Source organism: Bos javanicus, chromosome 14 (genome assembly GCF_032452875.1).
Source record: "Bos javanicus breed banteng chromosome 14, ARS-OSU_banteng_1.0, whole genome shotgun sequence".
NCBI classification, from domain to species: Eukaryota; Metazoa; Chordata; class Mammalia; order Artiodactyla; family Bovidae; genus Bos; species Bos javanicus.
This window is the reverse complement of record NC_083881.1, coordinates 37,281,599-37,307,592: the sequence shown is the minus strand read 5'-3', so window position 1 is coordinate 37,307,592 and position 25,994 is coordinate 37,281,599. Positions and strand designations below refer to the sequence as shown.

The window sequence follows — 25,994 nt, the reverse complement described above, 5'->3', positions numbered from 1 at the left end:
GAATATTCAGGGTTGATTTCCTTGAGGATTGACTGATTTGATGTCCTTGTGTCCAAGGACTCTGAAGAGTCTTCTCTGGCACCACAGTTTGAAAGCATCAGTTCTTCGGCGCTCAGCCTTCTTTATGATCCAACTCTCATATCTGTACATGACTACTGGAAAGACCGTAGCTTTGACTAAATGGACTTTTGACGGCAAAGTGATGTCTCTGCTTTTTAACACACTAAACTTTTCTTCCAAGGAGCAAGCGTCTTTTAATTTTGTGGCTGCTATCACCGTCCACAGTGATTTTGGAGCCCAAGAAAAGAAAATGTCACTACTTTAAGTAGTGACACAAATAGCTTAATCTTCTTTTAGCCATGTGGGAGTATAGATGGAAGTCAACTTTTGTATTGTGCTGTAGTTAAAAAGATAATTGTTTCAAGGCATAGTATTAAATGGAAACTGATTCCTTGAGTTCTGAAGTTTCTATGTGAGCAGAAAAGTAAGATGTTGGGGGCTCATTTTTATGTTTTTCTAAAAAAAGTGAAGAAATGTGTCTTGTCGTGATCTCTGGGTTTCTGTAATAACCACACATCAACTGTAATCAGAAACCAAATGTATTCCTTCTCTTCAGAAAATAATCTTCACTTTCTGTTGTTGCCTTTGGCTTATCAGCATCATCTTAACTGTTTTTGCTTGAAGGCAGTGAGGTATCCACTTGTTCTCAACCTGTTCCTCTACCTCACTTCAGCTAAATCCCTTGAAGGCCTGTGAAGGAAGAATACAAATCATGGAATCAGAAACTTTGCCTTAGGGAATACTGGAGAAGGTTAACTGTGGAAACTCACAAATCTTAAAAAAAAAAAAAAAATTCTCTAACCATGAAACTAGGTCTAAGGTATTCTCTAAAACTGTGTTCTTCATTCTAAATCAAATGTCAAACTTAAGCATCATTTGAATTTCATCTTTAATATTTTTGTGAGAGCCTTCGTCATAAATCCTATCAGATTGTATTCGTTATCCTCTTCCCTGATTTCACTCCTGCTTACTGGTCTGATTTTGGTGTCCTCTAGCTTCTTTATCGGAGAAGGCAATGGCACCCCACTCCAGTACTCTTGCCTGGAAAATCCTATGGACGGAGGAGCCTGGTAGGCTGCAGTCCATGGGGTCGCTAGGAGTCGGACACGACTGAGCGACTTCACTTTCACTTTTCACTTTCATGCATTGGAGAAGGAAATGGCAACCCACTCCAGTGTTCTTGCCTGGAGAATCCCAGGGACGGGGGAGCCTGGTGGGCTGCCGTCTATGGGGTCGCACAGAGTCGGACACGACTGACGCAACTTAGCAGCAGCTTCTTTATTCTTCTCACACTTTAATGTCTTTAACCATCTTAAGCCACTAAGTCCCAGATTTCCAGCTCTGTTTACACTCTCTTCCTTTTGAGGTTTAATTTCATGCCCTTGTTGGGCAGCTCTACTTGAACACCTCCTGACATCCCAAATTTAACACAGCTAATAAACTCAGTTTTTTTCCTAATAACAAAATAAGAGAATTCTCTCTTTGGTTTCTGTTCACCCATCTTCTTGTGTTAAATTTCTTTCCTTTCCCTCATTCTTAAGTGTGGTTTTTCAGATCCTTTCACAGACGTAAGGCAGTCTGATCACTTTTCTTAAGTTATCATCAGTGCTGTGTGGTCCAAGTTTATAGTTTTCATTTGGACTATTACAGAGTAGCCTTTAATTCTTCCCACTCCTAGAGATCCTCTCACATTGCTGTTGGGTTTCTTTAAAGGTGCCATTACCTCATTGGTTTTCCCACATACATCCACCACCACCATCCTCACCCTTCTCAGTAACTCCTGTGATGGTTCTTACTTCCTGTGGAGTCAAGCTTAACAGTCCAGTCTCTTTATGGTCAAGTCTGAACTGAAGCATTTCAGCCACACATTAACCTCCATGCCTTCTATTGTATTGTAGTATTTGCATCATACTTTATTAATGTAACTTTCATTCTGATTTTATCTTGAAACAGCTCAATGAAATAGAGGAAATAGATTCATCCTCCTTTAATGTGAGGGAATTGAAGCCTGTAGAAGTGAATTGTCTTGTTTATGGTTTAAAAGCTAGTTATTAGAACAATCAAGAATCAAACCCAATTTACTTTTCTTCCATTCTGCTGATTAGATGTGAATACCAACATGGAAAATATCTGCTTATTCATTAATTGGCTCAGTGGTAAAGAATCTACCTGCTAAATGTAGGAGATGCAGGTTCAATCCCTGGGTTGGGAAGGTTCCTTGGGAAAGGAAATGGCAACCTACTCCAATATTCTTGCCTGGGAAATCTCATGGACAGAAGAGCCTAGTGGGCTACAGTCCATGGGGTGGCAAAGCAGTTGGACACGACTTAGCAACTAATCAGCAACAAAAAATTCATTAAGTAATGTTATTTCGGAAAATTAAAGACTACATGTAGAATGATGTGGAAACCCTAGGGCAGTTGTTCCAGTCCTTTGAAATACGAAGATCCCCTTTTAACATCAGTTAATTTTATGGTCCCTCCCATGTCATAGAAGTTATATGTTCTGTTACCCATGATTGAGAAAATGACAGAGCACTGGAAGTCCAGTAATACTTTTAAATGATTTTAAAGTTATTTTAATCATATTATCTATATGGTTATAAAATAATTATAAAGGGTCCAGTACTCAGAGCTTAATGTACATATAGATTTGAAGATTTTTCTGATAGCAAAACTTTCCTGAGGTCCATTGCTCTGGACAAGTGGTTGTGAAATTCCCCATTCACTGAAAATTTTATTTGATGAGATGTGGAAGCACACGGTTTTAGGGAGGCCAGATAAGCGATGACATTGACCCAGGTGAGAGGTGATGGTGATTTGGACCAGAAGGGTAACCATGGAGGTTGTGAAAGTGGCCATATTTTGGACCTATTTTAAAGGTGCTAAAAAATATACTTGCCTTGATTGTAAAGCTTTAGAAACATTGTAGCAAATAGTGTCTTCATCTTTTTGTGGTCTGATTCTCACACTGCTTTGTGAAAACTATTAATATTCATTCCACTGATCCATATGAGATGACTAAAAAGGGGAGAATTGAATTGAAAACTATTTTAAAATTCTTGTCCCCAACCACTTTTGTCAAATATTTATCATATATGCTAGACTATCTATGTCATATATATTATTCATAATTAGATTATTTTAGTTTATGAAACTGTCTACTTGTATGTTCAGTTTTTATAGTTGCCCTTTATTCTCATCTACTTGCAATTTTAATCAGAGAACACATTCCCTCTTATTGTCCCTATAGAAACCTTGGTGTCCATGTTGTAGATTGGCTTTTATAATTATAGCCTGTTTTGTATTGCTCATTCTATGTATATTGTATTTTGACCTATCTTGACATACCATATTCAGTGTCTGACTTTCTAATCACTTGTGGAGCATTAGTCTGAACACATTAGTATGCCTGTGTTGAGTAAGATCTTAGTACTGTGAGGTCAGTGAGTATTGAGCTTGATGTTTAAAGTCCTCAGGTATAACAAGTAACATGAATTTCATATTAGAAACAGTTAGCTAATATCCACCCTTTATATTATCACTTTCGGTAGCATTCAGTTTAGATCTTATTAGTTTTATGAACAAATAATACATTTAGTACCCAAAGGTTACCCAGAGGTTGATTTGCTTAAAATTTTAGGTTGTATGTGGGAAATGTGTTCTTACCTCCAAAAGCATAGTTCTTTCTCAGCTCTCATCTGCTTTTGAATTTGAGCCACACAGATAGTTGGGTATTTGGAAATTTAGAGACACTTGAGAGCTGCTTCTTATGCAGACTCAGAATTTCAGATGTGGTTCACATACATTAGATCTAAGATCCTTTTCTAAATTTTTTTCCATTAAACAGCTTGTTCTTGAAAGTCTGTAATTCCATTTTATTCAGTTTGATTTACGTAATGGGGAATATGTGCAGTTGTTTAATCTGAATGACTACTTTGAATCTGAAAAAATTGTTTAAAAAAACAAATTAGCAAAACCCTTTATTCCCTTTGGTTTCAAATTCATTGTATTCAATTTTCTTGTCACATCTGTGTTAGATAGTTTATCAGCTATTTGCAACTCCCTTGGCCCCCCAAAAATAGGTTTTCAACTCTGAAAAGTTTAAAGACTCTTAAGTTTTCAGAACCTATTTAGCTGCATTAAAAAAGCTTGAAATGTCCATTTCCTCCTCAGGCTTGTACTGCATATTAAATAAACAAGGACAGTTAAGAGTGTGGCCTTGAAAAATTTCACCTGTGATTACGCTTGTGTCCTGTGCAAAGAACCAGAACAGCAAAGTTTACATCAAAACTGTCTGTTCAGACAGCTTACCAGACTTCTACGTGAATAAACTGTTGAAAATGTTTTTTCTTGTATCTCAGGAATTCTCCTCTGGCGTGGAAACTCAGCCTTTCTCTCTTTAGACAAACTCCTAGGGGTTACCTGTACCGTGTGTGCCGTGTGCAACACGTCACTTCGCGTGTTTCGGGTTGTTGGAAGTTTTAGACTGGCTGCATTTGTCCTGAATGCAGCATGTTTAGTCTCCGGCCATACCACCCTGATCTCGTCTGATCTTCGATGCAGCAGGTTTAAAATCCCATGTTTTTCGTTTTCTTTTTTTTTTTAAGCATTCAGTTCAGTTCAGTCACTCAGTCATGTCCGACTCTTTGCGACCCCATGAACTGCAGCACACCGGGCCTCCCTGTCCATCACCAACTCCCAGAGTTCACCTAAACCCATGTCCATTGAGTCAGTGATGCCATCCAACCATCTCATCCTCTGTCGTCCCCTTCTCCTCCTGCCCTCAATCTTTCCCAGCACCAGGGTCTTTTCAAATGAGTCAGCTCTTTGCATCAGGTGGCCAAAGTACTGGACTTTCAGCTTCGACATCAGTCCTTCCAATGAACACGCAGGACTGATCTCCTTTAGGATAGACTGGTTGGATCTCCTTGCAGTCCAAGGGACTCTCAAGAGTCTTCTCCAACACCACAGTTCAAAACCATCAATTCTTTGCCGCAAAGCTTTGTTTAGAGTCCAATTCTCATATCCATACATGACCACTGGAATAACCATAGCCTTGACTAGATGGACCTTTTTTGGCAAAGTAATGTCTCTGCTTTTTAATATGCTGTCTAGGTTGGTCATAACTTTCCTTCCAAGGAGTAAGCATCGTTTTATTTTATGGCTGCAGTCACCATCTGTGGTGATTTTGGAGCCCCAAAAAATAAAGTCAGCCACTGTTTTCACTGTTTCCCCAGCTGTCTGCCATAAAGTGATGGGACCAGATGCGATGATCTTAGTTTTCTGAATGTTGAGTTTTAAGCCAACTTTTTCACTCTTCTCTGTGACTTTCATCAAGAGGCTCTTTAGTTCCTCTTCACTTTCTGCCATAAGGGTGGTGTCATCTGCATATCTGAGGTTATTGATATTTCTCCTGGCAGTCTTGATTCCTGCTTGTGCTTCCTCCAGCCCAGCGTTTCTCATGATGTACTCTGCATAGAAGTTAAATAAGCAGGGTGACAATATACAGCCTTGACGTACTCCTTTTCCTATTTGGAACCAGTCTGTTGTTCCGTGTCCAATTCTAACTGTTGCTTCCTGATCTGCATACAGATTTCTCAAGAGGCAAGTCAGGTGGTCTGGTATTCCTATGTCTTTCAGAATTTTCCACAGTTTATTGTGATCCACGCAGTCAGAGGCTTTGGCATAGTCAATAAAGCAGAAATAGATGTTTTTCTGGAACTCTGTTGCTTTTTCCATGATCCAGCGGATGTTGGCAATTTGATCTCTGTTTTCTCTGCCTTTTCTAAAACCAGCTTGAACATCAGGAAGTTCACGGTTCACGTATTGCTGAAGCCTGGCTTGGAGAATTTTAAGCATCACTTTACTAGCGTGAGATGAGTGCAATTGTGTGGTAGTTTGAGCAATCTTTGGCATTGCCTTTCCTTGAGATTGGAATGCAACCTGACCTTTTCCAGTCCTGTGGCCACTGCTGAGTTTTCCAAATTTGTTGGCATATTGAGTGCAGCAGTTTCATAGCATTATCTTTATTGAGGTCTAATTTATTTCATTCTGCTCAGGAGACTTGGCTTTGATCTCTGGGCCAGGAAGATCCCCTGGAGGAGAAAATGGCAAGCCACTCCAGTATTTTGCCAGGACAATCGAATGGACAGAGGAGCCTTGTGGGGTACTGTCCATAGGGTTATAAAGAGTCAGACATGACTGAGACACTGAGCACATTGTTACTGATAGATATAATTGAGTTAAATGGTCCTTCAAACACAGCTGTACCCAAGTCTCTCAGGGGGTCTTCTGCAATTGGGCAGGACAATCTCTTGTTTTAAGACTTTTCCTTTTAATTATCAGGTTTACTTTAGCTCTCTTCATGGAAATTGGAGAAGGCAATGGCAACCCACTCCAGTACTCTTGCCTGGAAACTCCCATGGACAGAGGAGCCTGGTAGGCTGCAGTCCATGGGGTCGCTAGGAGTTGGACACGACTGAGCGACTTCACTTTGACTTTTCCCTTTCATGCATTGGAGGAGGAAATGGCAACCCACTCCAGTATTCTTGCCTGGAGAATCCCAAGGACAGAGGAGCCTGGTAGGCTGCCATGTGTGGGGTCGCACAGAGTTGGACATGACTGAAGCGACTTAGCAGCAGCAACTTCATGGAAATGGAGGGTGAATGTCCAGAATTTAAAGGACAAAAAAAATGCAGTGTATAAAGTCATTCCTTTGAGAAAAAATTCCTCTTCCTGTCTTATATTCAGTTCAGTTCAGTCACTCAGTTGTGTCTGACTGCATGCGACCCCATGGACTGCAGCACGCCAGGCCTCCCTGTCCATCACCAACCCCCAGAGCCTACCCAAATTCATGTCCATCACATCAGTGATCCAGCCATCTTATCCTCTTTCATCCCCTTCTCCTCACGCCTTTGATCTTTCCCAGCATCAGGATCTTTTCAAATGAGTCAGTTCTTTGCATCACGTGGCCAAAATATTGGAGTTTCAGCTTCAATATCAGTCATTCCAATGAACACCCAGGACTGATCTCCTTTAGGATGGACTGGTTGGAGCTCCTTGCAGTCCAGGGGACTCTCAAGAGTCTTCTCCAACACCACAGTTCAAAACCATCAATTCTTCAGTGCTGAGCTTTCTTCACAGTCCAACTCTCACATCCATCCATGACTACTGGAAAAACCACAGCTTTGACTAGACGAACCTTTGTTGACAAAGTAATGTCTCTGCTTTTTAATATGCTGTCTAGGTTGGTCATAACTTTCCTTCCAAGGAACAAGCGTCTTTTAATTTCACGGCTGCCCTCACCATCTGCAGTGATTTTGGAGCCCCCAAAATGAAGTCTGTCACTGTTTACATTGTTTCCCCATCTGTTTGCCATGAAGTGATGGGACCAGATGCGATGATCTTTTCTTGTTTTCTGAATGTTGAGTTCTAAGCCAACTTTTTCACTCTCCTCTGTGACTTTCATCAAGAGGCTCTTTAATGCTTCTTCGCTTTCTGCCATGAGGGTAGTATCATTGCATATCTGAGGTTATTTATATTTTTCTGGCAATCTTGATTCCAGCTTGTGCTTCATCCAGCCTGGCATTTTGCTTGATATACTCTGCATATAAGTTAAATAAGCAGTGTGACAATATACAGCCTTGATGTACTCCTTTCCCAATTTGGAACCAGTCTGTTGTTCCATGTCCAGTTCTAACTGTTGCTTCTTGACCTGCATACAGGTTTCTCAAGAGGCAGGTCAGGTGGTCTGGTATTCCCATGTCTTTCAGAATTTTCCACAGTTTGTTGAGATCCACACAGTCAAACTTTGGCATAGTCAATAAAGCAGAAATAGATGTTTTTCTGGAACTCTGTTGCTTTTTCCATGATCCAGCAAATGTTGGCAATTTGATCTCTGGTTCCTCTACCTTTTCTAAATCCAGACTACACATCTGGAAGTTCACAGTTCACATACGTTGAAGCCTGACTTGGGAAATTTTGAGCATTACTTTACTAGCGTGTGAGATGAGTGCAATTGTGTGGTAGTTTGAGCACTCTTTGGCATTGCCTTTCCTTGAGATTGGAATGAAAACTGACCTTTTCCAGTCCTGTGGCCACTGCTGAGTTTTCCAGATTTGCTGGCATATTGAGTGCAGCACTTTCACAGCATCATCTTTTAAGATTTGAAATAGCTTAACTGGGGTTCCATCACCTCCAACTAGCTTTGTTTGTAGTGATGCTTCCTAAGGCCCACTTGACTTTGCATTCCAGGATGTCTTGCTCTAGGTGACTGATCACACCATTGTTATCTGGGTCATGAAGATCTTTTTTTTTTAATAGTTCTAATGTGTATTCTTGCCATCTCTTCTTAATATCTTCTGCTTCTATTAGGTCCATAGCATTTCTGTCCTTTACTGTGCTCAGCTTTGCATGAAATATTCCCTTGGTATCTCTAATTTTCTTGAAGAGATCTCTAGTCTTTCCCATTCTATTGTTTTCCTCTATTTCTTTGCATTGATCACTGAGGAAGGCTTTCTTATCTCTCCTTGCTATTCTTTGGAATTCTGCATTCACATGGTATATCTTTCCTTTTCTCCTTTGCCTTTCGCTTCTCTTTTCTTAGCTGTTTGTAAGCCCTCCTCAGACAACCATTTTGCCTTTTTGCATTTCTTTTTCTTGGGGATGGTCTTGATCACTGCCTCCTGTACATTGTCATGAACCTCATCCGTAGTTCTTCAGGCACTCTGTTTATCAGATCTAATCCCTTGAATCTATTCTTCCACTGTATAATCATAAGGGATTTGATTTAGGTCATACTTGAATGGTCTAGTGGTTTTCTCTACTTTCTTCAATTTAAGTCTGAATTTGGCAATAAGGAGGTCATGATCTGAGCCGCAGTCAGCTCCCAGTCTTGTTTTTGCTGACTGTATAGAGCGTCTCCTTCTTTGGCTGCAAAGAATATAATCAGTCTGATTTTGGTATTGACCGTCTGGTGATGTCCATGTGTAGAGTCTTGCTTGTGTTGTTGGAATCTTATATTAGCTTCAACTGAAGAAATGGGTCCCATATGTTAGCAGTAGAAAAAAAATAGTAGAAGACACCTACTCATATGAAAGCGTGCTTTGTTAAATGTAAGTGTTTGTAAAATTGTACTAAAATCAGATTTATAGGTAGATATTTAAAAGCAAAACGTAACTTATGGTAGTTTACTGTAATATATCCTGTATTAAAATATAGCATACCTTATTGTGGCTACACTTTTTTTTACTGGCTCTCTTCTGCTTTATAAAGGAAAAAAAGGGGGGATATACCTAGAGCAGTATATTTCATCAGTTTTTTATCACTTAAGGTAGGGTTTTTTCCTTATGAAGATTTTGCTGTATTCAAGTATGAGGCAATTTGTGGGGCTGAGATACACTTACTGTTAAGTCTGGTTTGGGAACTACTAGTTTATGTTTGATGTGCTAAGACACTTCAGTCATGTCCCACCTCTTTGCGATCCCATGGACTGTAGCCTGCCAGGCTCCTGTGTCCATGGGATTCTGCAGGCAACAATACAGGGATGCGTAGCCATTCTCTTCTCCAGCGGATCTTCCCAACCCAGGGATCAAACCCATGTCTCTTATGGTTTCTGCATTGGCAGGCAGGTTCTTTACCACTTGAGTTTTATAAAAATACCATCATACCTAGTGAATCAGAATCTGTCAAAGTGGGGCTCTTGAATTTGTATTTTTAGCCAGATCTCCAGATGATTTTTTTTTTTCCCCCTAAGAGCCAGATGGGGGACTTTGCTGGCAGTTCAGTGGTTAGGACTCCATGTTTGCACTGCAGGGCGCCTGGGTTCCATCTCTGGTCAGGAAACCAAGATCCTGAATGACACGAGGCACAGCCAGAAACTTTTAAAAGGGGTGAGGGGGCAGATCAAGAAATAAGAGTTACTGCTAAGAATTGCTGCAACAGTAAAAATGGTGCATCATACTGCAGTATAAAATTCACTTAGAGGATTGATGGTTAATTTTATATCAGAGTGGTTTATTATGAACTAACATATCCAAGCTTTGTTAAATATGAGACTTCTACTTTGATCTAGTTTGGCCTGTGCTTACAGATTCCTTGGAATATATGAATTTACTCTCCTGCCTATTCAGATGCTCAGACAGATATGTTTCAGAAGCAGCACTATTGATATTCTGAATGTATTAGGGCTAAGGAAGGAAATAATAGATTTATTGTCTTTCAAAACAGTGCTAAGGGAAGATGGATAAAGGAGAAAACTGGTAGAAGAATTGAGTCAAAGAAAAAGCAGAGAAAAAGAGCAAATAATTGGGAGACTCATTCAACCTTTGCTTTTTCATCCAAGCACATAGGTCTTTACTCCTTAATAAGTAGTAATTTGAAATTGTTCATCATACTGAAGTTTGAGTTTAGATGAGGTAGAATATATAGCAGTCATTTCCTTTTATGTATATGGCACCTTAGATAATAGCATTGTCGTCAGTAGGAGGAGTGTTCCTATTACATGTAATTTATATTGTCCTAAAATTCAACACTAGGATTTGGAATTTTAGTGTATTTGATTTCTGTATGTGGAGAACAATGAGTAGAATTTGAAAAACCGTTCTTGTACATACAGTTGTCTTTCACTAGTCTAAAAATGCTTGGTAATTTAGAAAATTTAAAAGTAATTTGTGAAAAATAGCTGAAATATAAACTAGATAATCTGAAGGTTTTTTTCCTACTACATGGTTATTCATATTAGTAAAACCATTACTTATTCAATTAATAAGAATAAAATACAAGCAGTTGTTTATCTTGTTCCTGGCATTGATTTTGTTTGTTTTCAATTTGGTTTTTAAAATATTAACTTATATGGAGAATATTTCATTTTTTGGTAATACAGATAAAATTAATGGTTTTTGTTCTTTCTTAGGTCATGTTTACTGGTGAAAATATTCCTGTTCATCCTCATGTTTATAGCAATGGTCATATCTGTTTATCCATTCTAACAGAAGACTGGTCCCCAGCGCTCTCAGTCCAGTCAGTTTGTCTTAGCATTATTAGCATGCTTTCCAGCTGCAAAGAAAAGGTAGGACTTTTCAGAACTATTCAGGTAATAGCTTTTCTTCTAGTTCAGTTAGAGAAACTATTTTAATATAAAATTTATTTGAAGAAAGTACTTAATGCTTTTTACTGTGAAGTTATAGAGGATGTTTAGTAGTAGATTGGAAAATAATTTAATAATAGACATCAGACTTTATATTTCTTAAATAGGAAATGCCTTCAGATGTTCTTAAATAATCTAAGTTTTATTTCTGTAAGCATGCACAGGGCAAAAGTGTATAAGAAATTATGGTTTCTAGATTTCACTGTGGGAAGCCCCAGAAACAAGCCTTCTGGCTCCCCTCGCCTCTCTGCTGGTTTCTACTCTATAAGCCTGCTTTAGGGAATTTTCCAGGAACCGGAGCTCTCCTATCATAAAGACTAGACTGAAGGCAGCAGACTAAATTACTAATAGAATTTTCAGGACTTTTCCTCTTATTCTCCTTTACTAATCTACAGATTCTGTCTGATGGAGAAAGGGGGAAAAGACCAGAAAGAAAAATCATGTGAGTTAAATTTAGAATACCCTTTTAAAGTATCTAAATCCTCTGTTTCCAGCCCTCTTTGTCATTCCTGCTTGATGGTTAGTGTCTCAATATTCTTGTATTTCTACATTTTAAAGCTTCTCTTCTCCATAGTGAGGGTGAGGGGAGGGTTTTGTTTTGTATTCTGTTTAAAGGAGAAATGAATTTATCTTAGAGATCAGGGAGCTGTAGGGTTATTCATTTATTGTAGCAGAGCTTTTTTTCCATTTGAACTGTCACTATTACCAAATAACTATTTAGAGAACATTGAAGAGAGTACTTCATTTTTAAATGGTAGCTTATCTAGATTTTGAAACACTCTAGGTCACTTGTTTGCAAAGTGAGTTTCTTAGAATGTGAGTTCCATAGGAGGTTTCATGGTGTTCAGTTTATAAGAAAAAATTTTGTTCAAATAAGAATGGGAAATAATGGGTTAAATTGCATATATATTTATTAATTCCAATGTGAGAGCCTTTAATATGCAATTTTATGTACCACAAGAGAAGGAAAGAAACTTCTTGCAGTTAAACTATCACATACCCTTAGTTGAAAGACGATCCCCATATGGGTAAAATAATAAGAAAAAAAATGTACATCTTAGAATAGATGAAAGAGGGTACATTTCATCTAATGTTGCTGCTAAGTTGCTTCAGTCGTGCCTGACTCTGTGCGACTCCATAGACAGCGGCCCACCCAGGCTCCTCCATCCATGGGATTTTCCAGGCAAGAGTACTGGAGTGGGGTGCCATTGCCTTCTCCGATCATCTAATGTTAGTATCACCTAACTTGAGTTTCCTCTTGGTTGTTGGTTTTTCTTGGCTACATTTTAGGCTACACTTGAGCTTTTGTTAACCCCAAGGGCTTGGAAACAAGTTTTATTCATTTATTGCTTCCATATTTTCTCCTCTCCCAGCCTCCAACCCCAACACATACTTAGGTGTGGCACAGAGCAGTTTACAATTACAAAGGTTTCTCTTAATTTTAATGCCTATAGAAAGATGAGGCAGTAACTATAGGATTTAATAAGTTAAGATTAATGCCAGTGGTGTTTGTGCATAGTTCTTACATGTGCCTTATGATTATTAGATCTGTTTACATTTAAATGCAATGATTTACTATTAAAAACTAGAAAATGGTTTTGTTCTCTAACTCCTTCATCCTTTTCTAACCCTCATCTTTCCCCTCACTTTCTAGTTGTCTCTTAGTGTTTCTTGCATAGTGTAAGACTAATCATTCCATTTAAATTATTGATAAACTATATTATATAATATAAACTATAAATTATAATTTATTCAACCAAAATGATAATCTGGAAGTTAGATTCTGACAGCATTAGTTTTGTGAAAAATTATAAAATTCAGACATTATTAGGACCCTACTATGTGCCCTTGTTACTGTGCTAAGTACCAGGTTACTAAGATGAAGAGGAAGCATGCTCAGGCATGAGAGGAATCTAGCATGAAACAGACTTTTAAAAAAGTCTTTTAAAATTCACTGGAAATTGTTCTGTTAAAACAGGTGAGTTTTATTCTGTACTGGACATGGATATATGAATTTCACTTTAATAGTCAACTCTCAGAATACAAATTTTAATTTTACCAGAGACATTTTTTAGCCGTAATTCTTCTGTTCCAGTTTCCTTTTTCATAGTCAAGAATGGTTCCCTAGACTGAAGGCTTTTAAATCCATTATGTCTGCAGATTAAAGATCATTTCTGATATTGAGATCAGGGACCTTTCAGTAACCTACACTTTAGTCTCAGTGATCTTGTGATATAGATAGTCCAAACTTTCCAGCTTGTATTCCATTCTTAAAACAATTTAGCTAACCCAATTTTTTGTATACTTTAGTTTTTTAAGAAACACATCTCCTAGTCATTTACTAATTTGCTTATATTCTTGATAAAAGCAAACAGAATGAATTTTCCCCCTTTCTTTTGATTTTTGAAGATTGGGTTGTGGTAAATGAGTTTATAAGATTGTTACAGCAGTAGCAGTTTATTCTACATGAGCACAGGTTATGACTTTACAAGACAGGCAATAGCAGACCATCAGTTCTTTGAAGTAGGCATCTAATTTCATGGTAATTTTTCAGGAATTTTCTCTAAACTGTATAAACAGGATGATCTTGGAATAGCTGTTCACTGTCTTATGCTCTACTTGTTCTGTTAAATTACTATGATTGCTATCTCATAAGAGTTAGATCATAGTTTTGTATATGGATTTTGGAAGCATCAAGTGAGACTGACTGTCAGTTTTGCTTTCCGCTGCGTCGGTAGTCCTGTTCACCATTGCTATTTAGTTGGACCTGTCACATATCCACTAACCTGCCTTCAGTGGCTCTAATACACATTTCACATGTTTCCAAATCTTTGTAGAGAGGCACATATTTCTTGTGTTTGATCCACATCTAATAGTTTTCAAGAAAATTCTTTTACAACCTATCTTCACTGTTGTTGGCATCACTATTTCTGATGTAGCTCCCCTGTAGCGCTGCCATATGCTTCTAATAGTGTGCTGGCCTGGACATATGTGTAGCAGAAATGCTAATGTATCTCTCCCTTCATTTCCTCTTACATACATTTTGGAAACTGAATCCTTTAGTTTCTCCTTAACTATACTTTTTTTACAGGAGAGCAATAATCCTTTGTTTACAAATTGCTAGAATTTCTCAGACAAAGCTAGTTAGGTAGACTTTTGTTTTGACTAGCTCATAAAAATAATTATTAAATTATTTCTAGGGAGACAAGATAAATAAAACTAGAATTCTTTAGAACCTAATGCTGCCACTATGGTTGATTGTCATTCTCGAGTAATCCCACTGTAAGCTAACCCAAATCACATATGCATATCTATGTTGAAAAAAAAAAAACACAATTTCAGTGTTTTAGAGGCTACATTTCCTGGAATATATTTTTTTTCAGTTGTGACATCAGCACTTATATCGTTTCTTATACATTCTATAATAATTTTGCCTAGAGGTTTTTATTAAAACTATCTCCTTATGTTTTCCTGTTTTGTAACTTACCTATTTACACTTTTTCATTTCAGAGACGACCACCAGATAATTCTTTTTATGTTCGAACATGTAACAAGAATCCAAAGAAAACAAAATGGTGGTATCATGGTAAGCAGTTTTATTTAGAATGATAATTTTTCAGTATTTATGTTTGAAAGATTATAAATCTGCTTGGGAAAAAGAAGGAATTATATAATGGATGTTGTGGATAAGTTAGACCAGATTTTTAATGGAGCATATAAAATCATGGCCATCATACAAGTAGAATCTAAAATTGCTTGAATATTCTGCCCTACTATTTTATTACAAAAAAGAAGTACTTAATAATAATAAATCAAATTAGAACTAGCCTATTTGGAAACCTATTACTGGAGATAGAAGTTATGATGCCAGTGTACTCAGTTGTGGTACTGTTGTTAGCGGGTAGAATGTCAGGTTGTTAGAGATGGCCTATTAACTTAAAGAAAGCTGTTCCTAATCTAATAGTTATTCCTAAAAAAATCTGAGGTTCTACTGATTGTAGCTTTATGAATACGTTATTTTTAATATTTTAATTTCTGTTTTTGTTGGGTGATGGTCACTTAATAATTGAAGGTTGCTAGCACATTTTCTAAACTGCTTCCTCAAAGAGGTGTTTGAAATTAAAAACAGAAAAGAAGAAACCATAAAATTATTATTTTGAAATATTATAAAAATGTATATTCTTTACAAATTATTGCTTTAATGTGTAGTTCAGTAGAAATTCAGTTCAGTGATAGAATGGGTGCTTTTAAGGTTTGGAAGAAAGATAAGAAAGCAGGTTTTTTTTTGTTTTTTTTTTAATATATTGAAGGAGGATAAGTCTACCAAACACCAAAAGATAATAGTGTAAGAACAGACATCAAAATAGAATTACTCTTTTCTAGGCCTTATTGTATATAAGTTTTGAATATGTGATAAATAAATGTATCACAAACCAATGAGAAGGGGAAAATTACTTAGTAAGTAATCCTGTTAGAAAATTGGTATTTTGGGGAAAGAAGATTTTATCTTTTCATATAGAAAATATTTCCTTGGATTGAATTAATAAGCCTTTTAAAAACTACGTACAGTAGAATTCTGGAGGAAGGAAGAAAGAACTTCTGAACTTAAAAGGAGTCACAGATTAAACATTTAGATATATGAAAATGTAAATCTTATATAAAAGCTTGGGGAAAAACCTCAAATCACAGTCAATGTAAAGTCAAAAAATAAAATGTGGAAAACAGCTTTGTAAAAATAAAGAGCATTTATAATTGCTACTCAAGAATAAATTAATTACAAGCATGGGCAGAAAAGTTCAACGTGGTAAAATAATTAAATTTTAATATTTTGAAACTTATTGGCAGTTTTATAAAATTAGTGTGGTGTTGAAGGAGGAGGATAAAGAGCTTACTAAAACTGCTTATTCGCTGGTGGTATAGCAGTGGTAGTCGCTCAGTTGAGTCTGACTCTCGCAACTCCATAGGCTGTAGCCTATCAGGCTCCTCTGTACGTGGAGTTCTCCAGGCACGAACGCTGGAGTGGGTTGCCATTCCTTTCTCCAGGGGATCTTTCTGACCCAGGGATCAAACCTGGCTTTCCTGCATTGCAGGCAGATTCTTTACCATCTGAGCCACCAGGGAAGCCTGGTGGTATAGCAAGTTGAGTTCATCTCAGTCGTGTCCGACTCTTTGAGACCCCATGGACTGCAGCACACCAGGCCGCCCTGTCCATCACCAACTCCTGGAGTTTACTCAAACTCATGTCCATTGAGTCAGTGATGCCATCCAACCATCTCATCCTCTGTTGTCCCCTTCTCCTGCCTTCAATCTTTCCCAGCATCAGGGTCTTTTCAAATGAGTCAGTTCTTCACATCACATGGCCAAATTATTGGAGTTTCAGCTTCAGCATCAGTCCTTCCAGTGAATATTCAGGACTGATTTCCTTTAGGATGGACTGATTGGATCTCCTTGCAGTCCAACGGACTCAAGAGTCTTCAACACCACAGCTCAAAACCATCAATTCTTCGGTGCTCAGCTTTCTTTATAGTCCAACTCTCACATCCATACATGACTACTGGAAAAACTATAACCTTGACTAGACAGACCTTTGTTGGTAAAATAAAGTCTTTGCTTTTTAATATGCTGTCTAGGTTGGTCATAACTTTTTCTCCAAGGAGCAAGCGTCTTTTAATTTCATGACTGCCTTCACCATCTATAGTGATTTTGGAGCCCCAAAAATGAAGTCTGTCACTGTTTCCATTGTTTCCCCATCTGTTTGCTGTGAAGTGGTGGGACCAGATGCCATGATCTTAGTTTTCTGAATGTTGAGTTTTAAGCCAACTTTTTCACTCTCCTCTTTCACTTTCTGCCATAAGGGTGGTGTCATCTGCATATCTGAGGTAGCAAGTTAATCTTTTAAGAAAGCAACAGCTTCTCTTTCTTTCACATCCTCTTGTCTTTTAGGACTAAGGACTGAGTTGTCTCTTCCCTCTGTGCCTTTACAAAAAACGTTTTCCAAAACAAAAACAAAAACATTCCTTGAGTGTCACAGTCCCCTTTACCTTTCATAAGTTCTTTAAATTATCAGAGATTAAGATAAGTCAATCAAGAATGTTGAGACACCTAAACTACATCAAACATTTTTTAAAATGTCAAAGTTGGCAAGATAGTTGTCATTCTATTTCTGACCCAACCTCACTAATAATAGAAAAATTCCCCTATTATCTTTTCCACAGTATTTTTTTTCCTTTTTTCCCCCCACAGTGTTTTAAAACCACTTTTAAGTTTTTGTTTTTGTTGTTAAGCTTGAGAAGAAATTGTCTTAGAGTGATGGAATTTAGAAAATACATATATTTTGAAAGTATAGTCCTCTTTGCCACTCTGTCCCACCCCATTGTTAGATAATATATTTCCATTTTCTTTTCTATTCCACAGGGAAATTTCAAAAAGATAATCATCTTTGAAGCTCTCTAATGTTGTCTTGTTATGTTGAAAGCACTTACAAGAAGGCCTTTACTTAAGAATACTTCTAGAATTTATTACTGCCTGCTTTTGAATAAGAAAACTTACATAAGTCAGGAAATATAATAATTCTTTAAAATATACTTCATAGATGTTGTTTTTCATAGTTAGTAGTTTTTATGTGTTACTTGAGAAATCTATTTTTATAACTGAAGTAGAAAAGTCTTAATTGTTTAAAGATGGATCATCTCCAAGTTAGCGAAGAATTTTTTTCTTTTAAAGGTTTTTTAAACTAAACCTCTTACTTAATGTAAAATAGTATAGAGTTTGTGTAGGAATTCATCTTCCCAATAAACAGATTGAAAGTATCCCTGCCCCCATACGAATTAGCCATTTTAAAAAGGCACCTGATTCTAATTCAACTAAACCATGACTTTCTTGGTCTTGTTTCTTGTTGCAGATACAGATACTTTTTTTTCATTTACAGATAATCTTGTTTAAAACATCCTCAGTTTATTCTTTGGGCTTCCCAGTGGTAAAAAGTCCATCTGCCAGTGCAGGAAACGCATGAGACGTAGGTTCAATACTCGAGTTGGGAAGATTCCCTGGAGGAGAAAATGGCAACCCACTCCAGTATTCTTGCCTGCCAGTCCATGGGGTCGCAATGAGTCAGACACTGGAAAACACTCACCCCCACTCACCCTCCTCCGCACCCCCATTCTTACGTTGATAGTTTTCTGCTCTTGGCTTGAACCTTGTATGCCTGGGTCATTCGTCTCCTGCATTCTCCGTTAAGTGGATGGTTTTCCTCCATGAATGACTGTCATATGAAGTCAGTGAAGGGTAGTGTTCATTACACTTTGAGATGATAGAGCCCCCACTCTGTCATTCAGGTAGTTGAGTACAGGGACTCTTCCTTGAACTCTTCCTTCATCTTTCCATAGCTAAAGCATTTCAGCTGTTTAGTTTCTATTGTCTTTTCTACATTCCACGATAACAGTTACAAACAATATGAAAAATAGTTCACCTTGGCATTACAGTTGAATTTGGAAGAATCTTATCAAAAAAGGTAATCATACTCATTCATTAAGCACAACCACATCAGCTTTGTTTTGAAACTTTGGAAATTTCAGCTTACATTTTTCTGCTTAGCCGCTTTAGTTCCAAAAGATCTGTAATGGTTGTGTTCTCTTTAGAATGTGAGTTCCAAGAAATATGGGCTCTAGTTATTTTCTTATCATCACCTTAATTCTGAAAGGATTGCAAGGTCAGAGCAATGTCAAGATGTGACCTGCAATGGTAAACAAAAGATCAGACACTAAACAAAGGCTTGCTTGGTGTTGGAAGAACTCACTGAAACATTTATCATTCTAGTTTCTAGAAACCACGCAGAATTGTAAGCCTCAGGTGTCAAACTCCACAGCCATTCTGTGTGGTGCTGACCAACATACTTGGGTCAGCATGGGCCAGGGTGTTTGTCAGGTGTAATCAAAGAGGCAAGAGAGATTTGGGTTCAGATTAGTGACATCTGTGTACCTTAGAAGGAGCTTCCAGGATGTATAATGGACTCATTATTAATGAAAAACAACAAATCTGAAGTTGAGTTGATCTCCTTTTGTTTAGATGAGAAGGAGTCAGCTGACATACCACAATTGAGCTGCCCAATACCAGTGTTGAAAAGAAGCCCAAGTTTAAATTTGTGATCTTCCACATTATTAGGACTCCTTGAAAATTAGGCCAGTCATCCTAGCCCACTGTTACTTTGTACACATCACACCTTATATTACATTTCTTTTTAGATTTTTCTCCAGCACGCCATAAGTTATTAAAGTATAAAAAGTCATTGGTGTGTGAATATATATTGTTTTGTTAATTACTTGAAGTTGACTATCAACCTGTTGCCCAGAACTCTTTCACTTTCTATTCACTAAGAAATTAAGGCCATACCTGCATTGGAATGTAAATATTCTGTGTTGCCAGTTAAGGTAGGGGTCCATATGCATTGAAAAATCATTTGAGCTGAGAATAGGGTTAAAAAATTAAAGGGACCTAACCAAAATAGGTAATAAGACAACTCTCCTCAGCATACAAAAGGACTGAGGAATTAATCTACAATTCAGATCTAGAATTTTCCTTAGAAAATAGATCTATACCCAGTCTAGTGTACAGATTAATGATTGAACCTGAGTTTTGGATCATAAAGCAAATGTAATTGTTCTTGAAAAAGATAAAAAAAATACCTGTTTATGACATCATAAAAATATTTCAGTGAGATAGCCAAGTAGAATCCTTTGATAATACCTGTCTGTTTCCTGGGATCAATATTAAATATAAACGACTTAGTGTCATAAATGATTGCTTTTCACTGATGAGAGTGTAGATCTGTGGTTCCTGAAACATTTTCCTTAAGGTGATAGATAAATGAACAGTATAGTTTAAGATGACTATTGAGTATTGGCTCCAGAAAACTAGACTTATAAGAACTAAATTGACATAATGTTTAGATATTATGTCCAGTAGACTGATGAGATGGTAATTTGGGGAAGAGTAGAGGAATGTTTTTGTATAAAACTACAGAGTACATTCTGGTTCCATTCAACTGGAACATTTCCTTTAGGACAGTAAGGATTATAAGGGGATAGGAACGCAAAATTATCTCAGGGTAGTATAACAATTCCTTTTCTCCTTGCTTGATATGTATCTGAAGGTTTACCTCTGTTGTGAACCTTTTTATTTGTACTACCTTTTAGTGTTATACAACCACTTTCTAAATTCCTGAGTCCAAACTTTCACTCAGTTTAATTCTTTGCCCTTTATTTTCTGTGGGATAGCAGTTCTGTGATCTACTGTGTAATCTTTCTTGAATCAGTTCATCAGAGGAAAACTTTTAATTCCCTAAACTGTTGAGACACAAACTTAACTGTAAAGATTTATTTTTGTTTTTCTTGGAAGTGGAATCCCACTTCATATCTACTGACCTCTTACTCTGTTCCTTTACTTCTTGTCTTCTGTCCATGGGTATATTCAGGGAGGTGATTTCCAATAAAATGTGATAGTTTTTATACTTTGGGGAAAATTAAGTGATCTTCTAATGTAGTTCTCTCATTCATAATTTCCAGAGACCCAGTGAAGTTAGCCATGGTAGGTGTCACCTCTTAAGAACTGCTAATTTGTATATTATATTTGAGGATATAATTTTAGTAGGGTCTTCTCTAGTTCCAGAAAAAGTTTAAGTGGTTTATGATAAGATTTTTTTTTAGGCCATAATTTTGCCACAAATATTGTAGCCAAGAGGTTAAACATAATTGTGTTCTTTCACCACCTTTTATAGACCTATACTTGTCTTGACCCAAGATAGGTTAACTCTAACAACCTTTTTTGCGGGGGAAAGCCAAAACTAGGAAACTATTCCCTCTGTTAACAAATGAATTTTTTCCTTCTTAGTGATTCTCTTATTTAGGGAAAAGGTCGACAGGGGTTTGGGTCATTACCTGTCTCCATATTGAACTTTTACTTATAGATTCCTTATTAGCCATATAACCATCATGAATATATAATGTTTCAGTCTATGGGTCCAGCTAAAGTTCCTCCCCAGTAGTTTGACATCCTAGGTAGATTTTAGTGGCATCTCTTAGCTTAGCGATTTAAATGTGATTAGTTTTAGTACTTTGAAGAAGGAAATGGCAACCCAATTCCAGTGTTCTTGCCTGGAAAATCCCATGGATGGGGGAGCCTGGTGGGCTGCTGTCTATGGGGTCGCACAGAGTCAGACATGACTGAAGTGACTCGGCAGCAGCAGTTTTAGTACTAATTTCAAGAACCCTAGTGTTATAAAATACTCTACTGGAGAAGTGAGGTTTTAAGAAACCTCCTCATATTCTGAAGCTTGTTCTGATCCATGACAAACATATCTTCTTTATTTCAAGATCCGCAGTCATTCAAGGAACAGATATGTGTATATATATTGGCTATTCTCTGCGGCATGCTGGATTTTAGATCACTGACCAGGGATCAGACCTGCCTCCCTTGAATTGGGAACACAGAATCTTAAACACTGGACCACCAAGGAAGTCCCATAAGACATACACTTTAATGTGGCAGAGGCTGTAAACTATTTACTTGATCTCTTCTTAAAGATGTTATTTACTTATTTAAAGGATTCTAATGACTTAGATACAGCTTATTTTTAAAATTTAGTCTATTTCACCATTTATATTACCCTTAAGGTGTATAGGATTGTGAAATGTTTCACTAATTTGCCCAGCATAGAAGTCAGATTTACTGCTTTTTAGTTCTCATTGCGTCTTTATGAGCAATATATCAATCCTAATAGGGGGTGGTTTGTGTAAAACATTTTGGCCAGTTTTTCAGAATTTTCTCCTTGAGAGCTTTCACAACTTTGAGTTAGTTGCCACTGGTCTTAAATCTTTCTAAAGGTACTTCATAAATAATAACTAATCGTCACGATCCTTCAAATATGTTTTGTGAGGTAAGTGTTGTGAAATAAGTGATGAACCCACCAGAATTTATGTTACATAAATGTGTTGAAGCTATCAGAAGGTGTCACTAAATCTTTGGGATTTTTTAAAATGACTTCCTTTGCGTATATATATGTATACTTCCTGAAAATTTATTTTCTGAAGAGAAGTTAATAACATTTACTGTTGATTGAGTTAGAGATTATTCCTCATTTGTAAAGTTACTTCCTTCAGACACGACTTGTATTAGTCTTTGTTAAGCAGTGTGACAGTGTTGGTTGTGAGTTTACTTGCCATCTCATTATAGTTTTAAATTGTTACCTGTAAAAAAATTCTCTGATGACTGGTAATCATTAATAGGTGCTAACACATATCAATTTATTATTTTAAATAGAACTTAACGTACTGATAATATCATTTTAAAATTTTTGCAAACTACCACTTCTCTGAAAACCTAGAGTTTGATTTGTTTGTAAATATATACTTGAACACAAAATGGACTCCTTTGCAGGGGATCCAGGGAGATGAGTCAGAAACGTAAACCATGTTCTTCTTGCTACTTGAAATTTTCGCTGTATTAGACTGACTTGTAACTTTTACTTATGCATGCTTGACTGTTTTAATTATCTTTTTTCTCCTTTTCTTAAAGATGATACTTGTTGATGCCACTGTTCTCATCCTCCTAGCAGAAGATAGTCCTACTGAGAAAATGAGCACTTTGATCATTCAGTCTTTGAACTTTAACCTTTGACTGGAAGTGACCTATAGGCAATGAAGACTGCTTCCTTTGACTGCATTTTTACTCGTGTGCATTCGGGGCGCATGTTGATCGCTGGTTGAGTCCAGGCAACTGACATGCTTTGATTAGTCATACAGTATTAATGCAGGTGTCAGGAAATGTCAAATATAATTCCATTTTTTATTTTTATTTTTTTAAGCTTTTGAAAAGTTCCAGGTCCTCATGTATTGTGCAATAACAATGACTTCCTTGGCGGTTTTGTGACGTTCATTGCCGGCAATGGACGTTGTAACAGGAAAAAATTTCACCCTTCTGCCACTCAATGATTAATGCGTGATAGGGCCTATGACATGAACTTAACGGTTAGAGTGGGATTATAAATAAAGTGAGGGATCCAACATTACTCTGAAAGTCACCCCAACTGCTCATATTTGGATTCTATGCACTGTGAACCTAAGGTTAACAGCATGACTTAACATGCGTCTTTAAAGGACTGTAATGAAAGATCATTGCGTATTTATTGAATTGTTTATATCTGTTGTCAAATTGTTTTGACATGGACGGTTTTCAAGTAACATTGGCAGAGAGGTACAATATGTTATCCCTATGGTGAAAATAAATTCGTTTGTTGTACATAGTTCCTCAATCTCTGAAGTAAAGGTATGAGTAATATAGGGTATAAGTGGTTTAATCAAGGCTTTATTTTGGAAGTAAGAAAAATGGCAGTGATTATTAAACTGCTATAGTCCATAATTTGGGCTTATTGTTTGTACATTATCAATTTTTTCCAAATAGATGACACTCTGTTACTTCCTGCTAGCCATCAGCATGAGCCCTACTGCCTAAACACTATTTCATTTATTTATGTTTGGAAAATCCATAAACATTTTTGTTTGCAATTTTGTTTCTTTTGTTATGTTTGAAGTCAAGTTTGAATGTTATGATACTTTTAATTGAAAAACTTTTGTCAAGTTTTTTCTTGTAAATTTTCTTTACTTGTAAGTATCATCTTGTCCTACTATCCTGTACCCTAAAATAAGAAATACATTTTTGACAGAGGCTTAATGTTTTAACAAAAGAGTGTGGACATTTTTATTTTAAATTTTAGGCAAAAGTACACTATAGAACGGTATGTTTGCTTATTTGTCTCACACAACCATACAGGTTTTTTTTTCTAGAGGGATTTGTTTGTTTTGTTCTGTTTTGTTGTTATTTAAGACTTCACTTACAGGTAGACAACATTTTTCTATAGAAAAAAAATTGTTTGAAAGGTCCAACTCTCAGTACCATGTAAGTTAATGATACTGCAACTAGGTTCTCTTTTTAAAAAGCAATTAATGTATTTTATAAATTACCTTTTCGCATATGCAAAATCTGTTTCTACTACAATGTTATTTTTACTAATGCCTGTTGTTTCACTCTATGACATATCCTACAGTGAATATATGAATCAATTTGGGCTTAAAAATGAAAGCCAGTTGGCTGAAAGGTTTGAAATATGTACCCCAGCAAAACCATCCAATCAATAATTGGCAGATAATATTTTAAAAATTGTTTTTAATCTCTGTATAGATGAAATTTTGTAGCTTTGTACATGTTGTTAATTAAGGGCATATAATTTTACACTCTAAAAGTATAATTGTTGAACTCAGGGGTGGGTAGACTTCAAAAATACGTCTGCTGTAGAAATTAACTTGAAAAAAATTTTAAACTATGGCCAGCCACCAAATTGTGGACACTGTTTATACTGCTAGTTATTAATAGCAACTACCACTGTTCAAAATTAAAAACATTTTTGTTCTGTCTTGCCTAGATGTACGTAAGTTCTCTCAGCAGTCTCTTATCAGTCCTATTAGTTGGCCAGTTTAGCTAAGACAAAAAAAATGTTTTTTGGAATGCTTTGAACTGCTCTTAGTTTTTAACTGCTTTTTAATATGAAAATTGCAGCTGTAAATGATGTATTTTTCATATTTTACATAACTGCTCTAAACTACTGACTGATTCACTTGGTCATTTTCCTGGGTGGGGTGGGGGAAATCTCTCTCCATACTGCTGGTCCTCTTACTAAAATCCTTTTATAAGGAAATGACCTGTGGCATTTATTCACCAAAGGAATTAATATACCAGGTCAAAGGATAACATTGCTATCATATAGATTAATAGGTCATATATAGTCTCAATTGAATTTTTTAATATGAATAATAATATTTTAACATACCTCTCTCTCTACATAGAGATACCATAAAATAAATTAAGATGACGAAAAGGAAAGTAGAGGAGAACCAAATAACTCTGGTACATTTTATGGTTTAAGGGAAAGAAGACAGGACGAAATATTCTAAAACATAGATGCACCAACCATTCAGAATTTGCAGTCTGATAACACCTGCGTTACTTCCTTGAACTTTAGGAATCACTGAAAACTCATGTGCACTTAGATTTAGTTAATTTTAAATATGTTACATTATTAAAAGACGTAAAGATGTTTACCTAAGTCACTGCTCAAGAAGGGGCAATTACCGACTTTGTAATAATAAAAAGAATATTTCTCTGTAATACGTTGTTGAATAACAACCAGAATACCAAGCAAGTGTGTACATAGGAACATGCTACTTCCCTCTTGCCCGCATTCCCTCTGTGAGGCACTGTCTGCTGTAGAGCTCTACAGAATTAGACCTTCAGATTTAGACAGCATGGACTCTCTTCCTTTTTATTTATTTATTTATTTATTTTAAGGCCATTTTTCTGGTTTGCCAAATTCTGTTAAGACAGTGATACATTCAGTTCCTTATTTTGCATGCTTAGATCACAAACTTGGTGCCCTTTCAAAAAAAAAAAAAAGTCAAGTAGGTAATTAATGCCATAGATTTTAAAGAGAGAAATGGTTTTCAGTTTTTTAAGATAAATTTTTAAATTTTATGGCAGTTCTCTTAAGGAATTTAAATTCCTCCTTTTTAGCCAGCAGGGAATTAAGACTTTTTTTTTTAATCCCTGGAAGAAAATGCTAAAAATAGCTTTTATATACAGTTCATCTGGAGAAAGATCTTGATCTTTATTGTTTTGACTAGGTATATAAATATTTGGTACAAAGTAATGAGAATAGTTAGCTACTTTTTTCCCTTTTGAAA

General features: G+C 36.6%; 1 protein-coding gene across 6 annotated transcripts in view; it reads left to right on the top strand.

Moving 5' to 3' along the window:
* UBE2W (ubiquitin conjugating enzyme E2 W) overlaps positions 1 to 25,994 on the top strand; it is a 119,490-nt gene that overhangs the window by 66,139 nt on the left and 27,357 nt on the right. For 4 of the 6 annotated variants that reach the window (XM_061439015.1, XM_061439013.1, XM_061439016.1 and 1 more), the window contains 2 exons: positions 10,975 to 11,130; positions 14,719 to 14,794. In XM_061439015.1, the coding sequence (XP_061294999.1) occupies positions 10,975 to 11,130; positions 14,719 to 14,794 (232 nt within the window). Of the gene's footprint in view, positions 1 to 10,974; positions 11,131 to 14,718; positions 14,795 to 22,776; positions 25,781 to 25,994 lie in introns of those variants that run through there. The other 2 variants (XM_061439018.1, XM_061439017.1) reach the window with 2 other exon arrangements.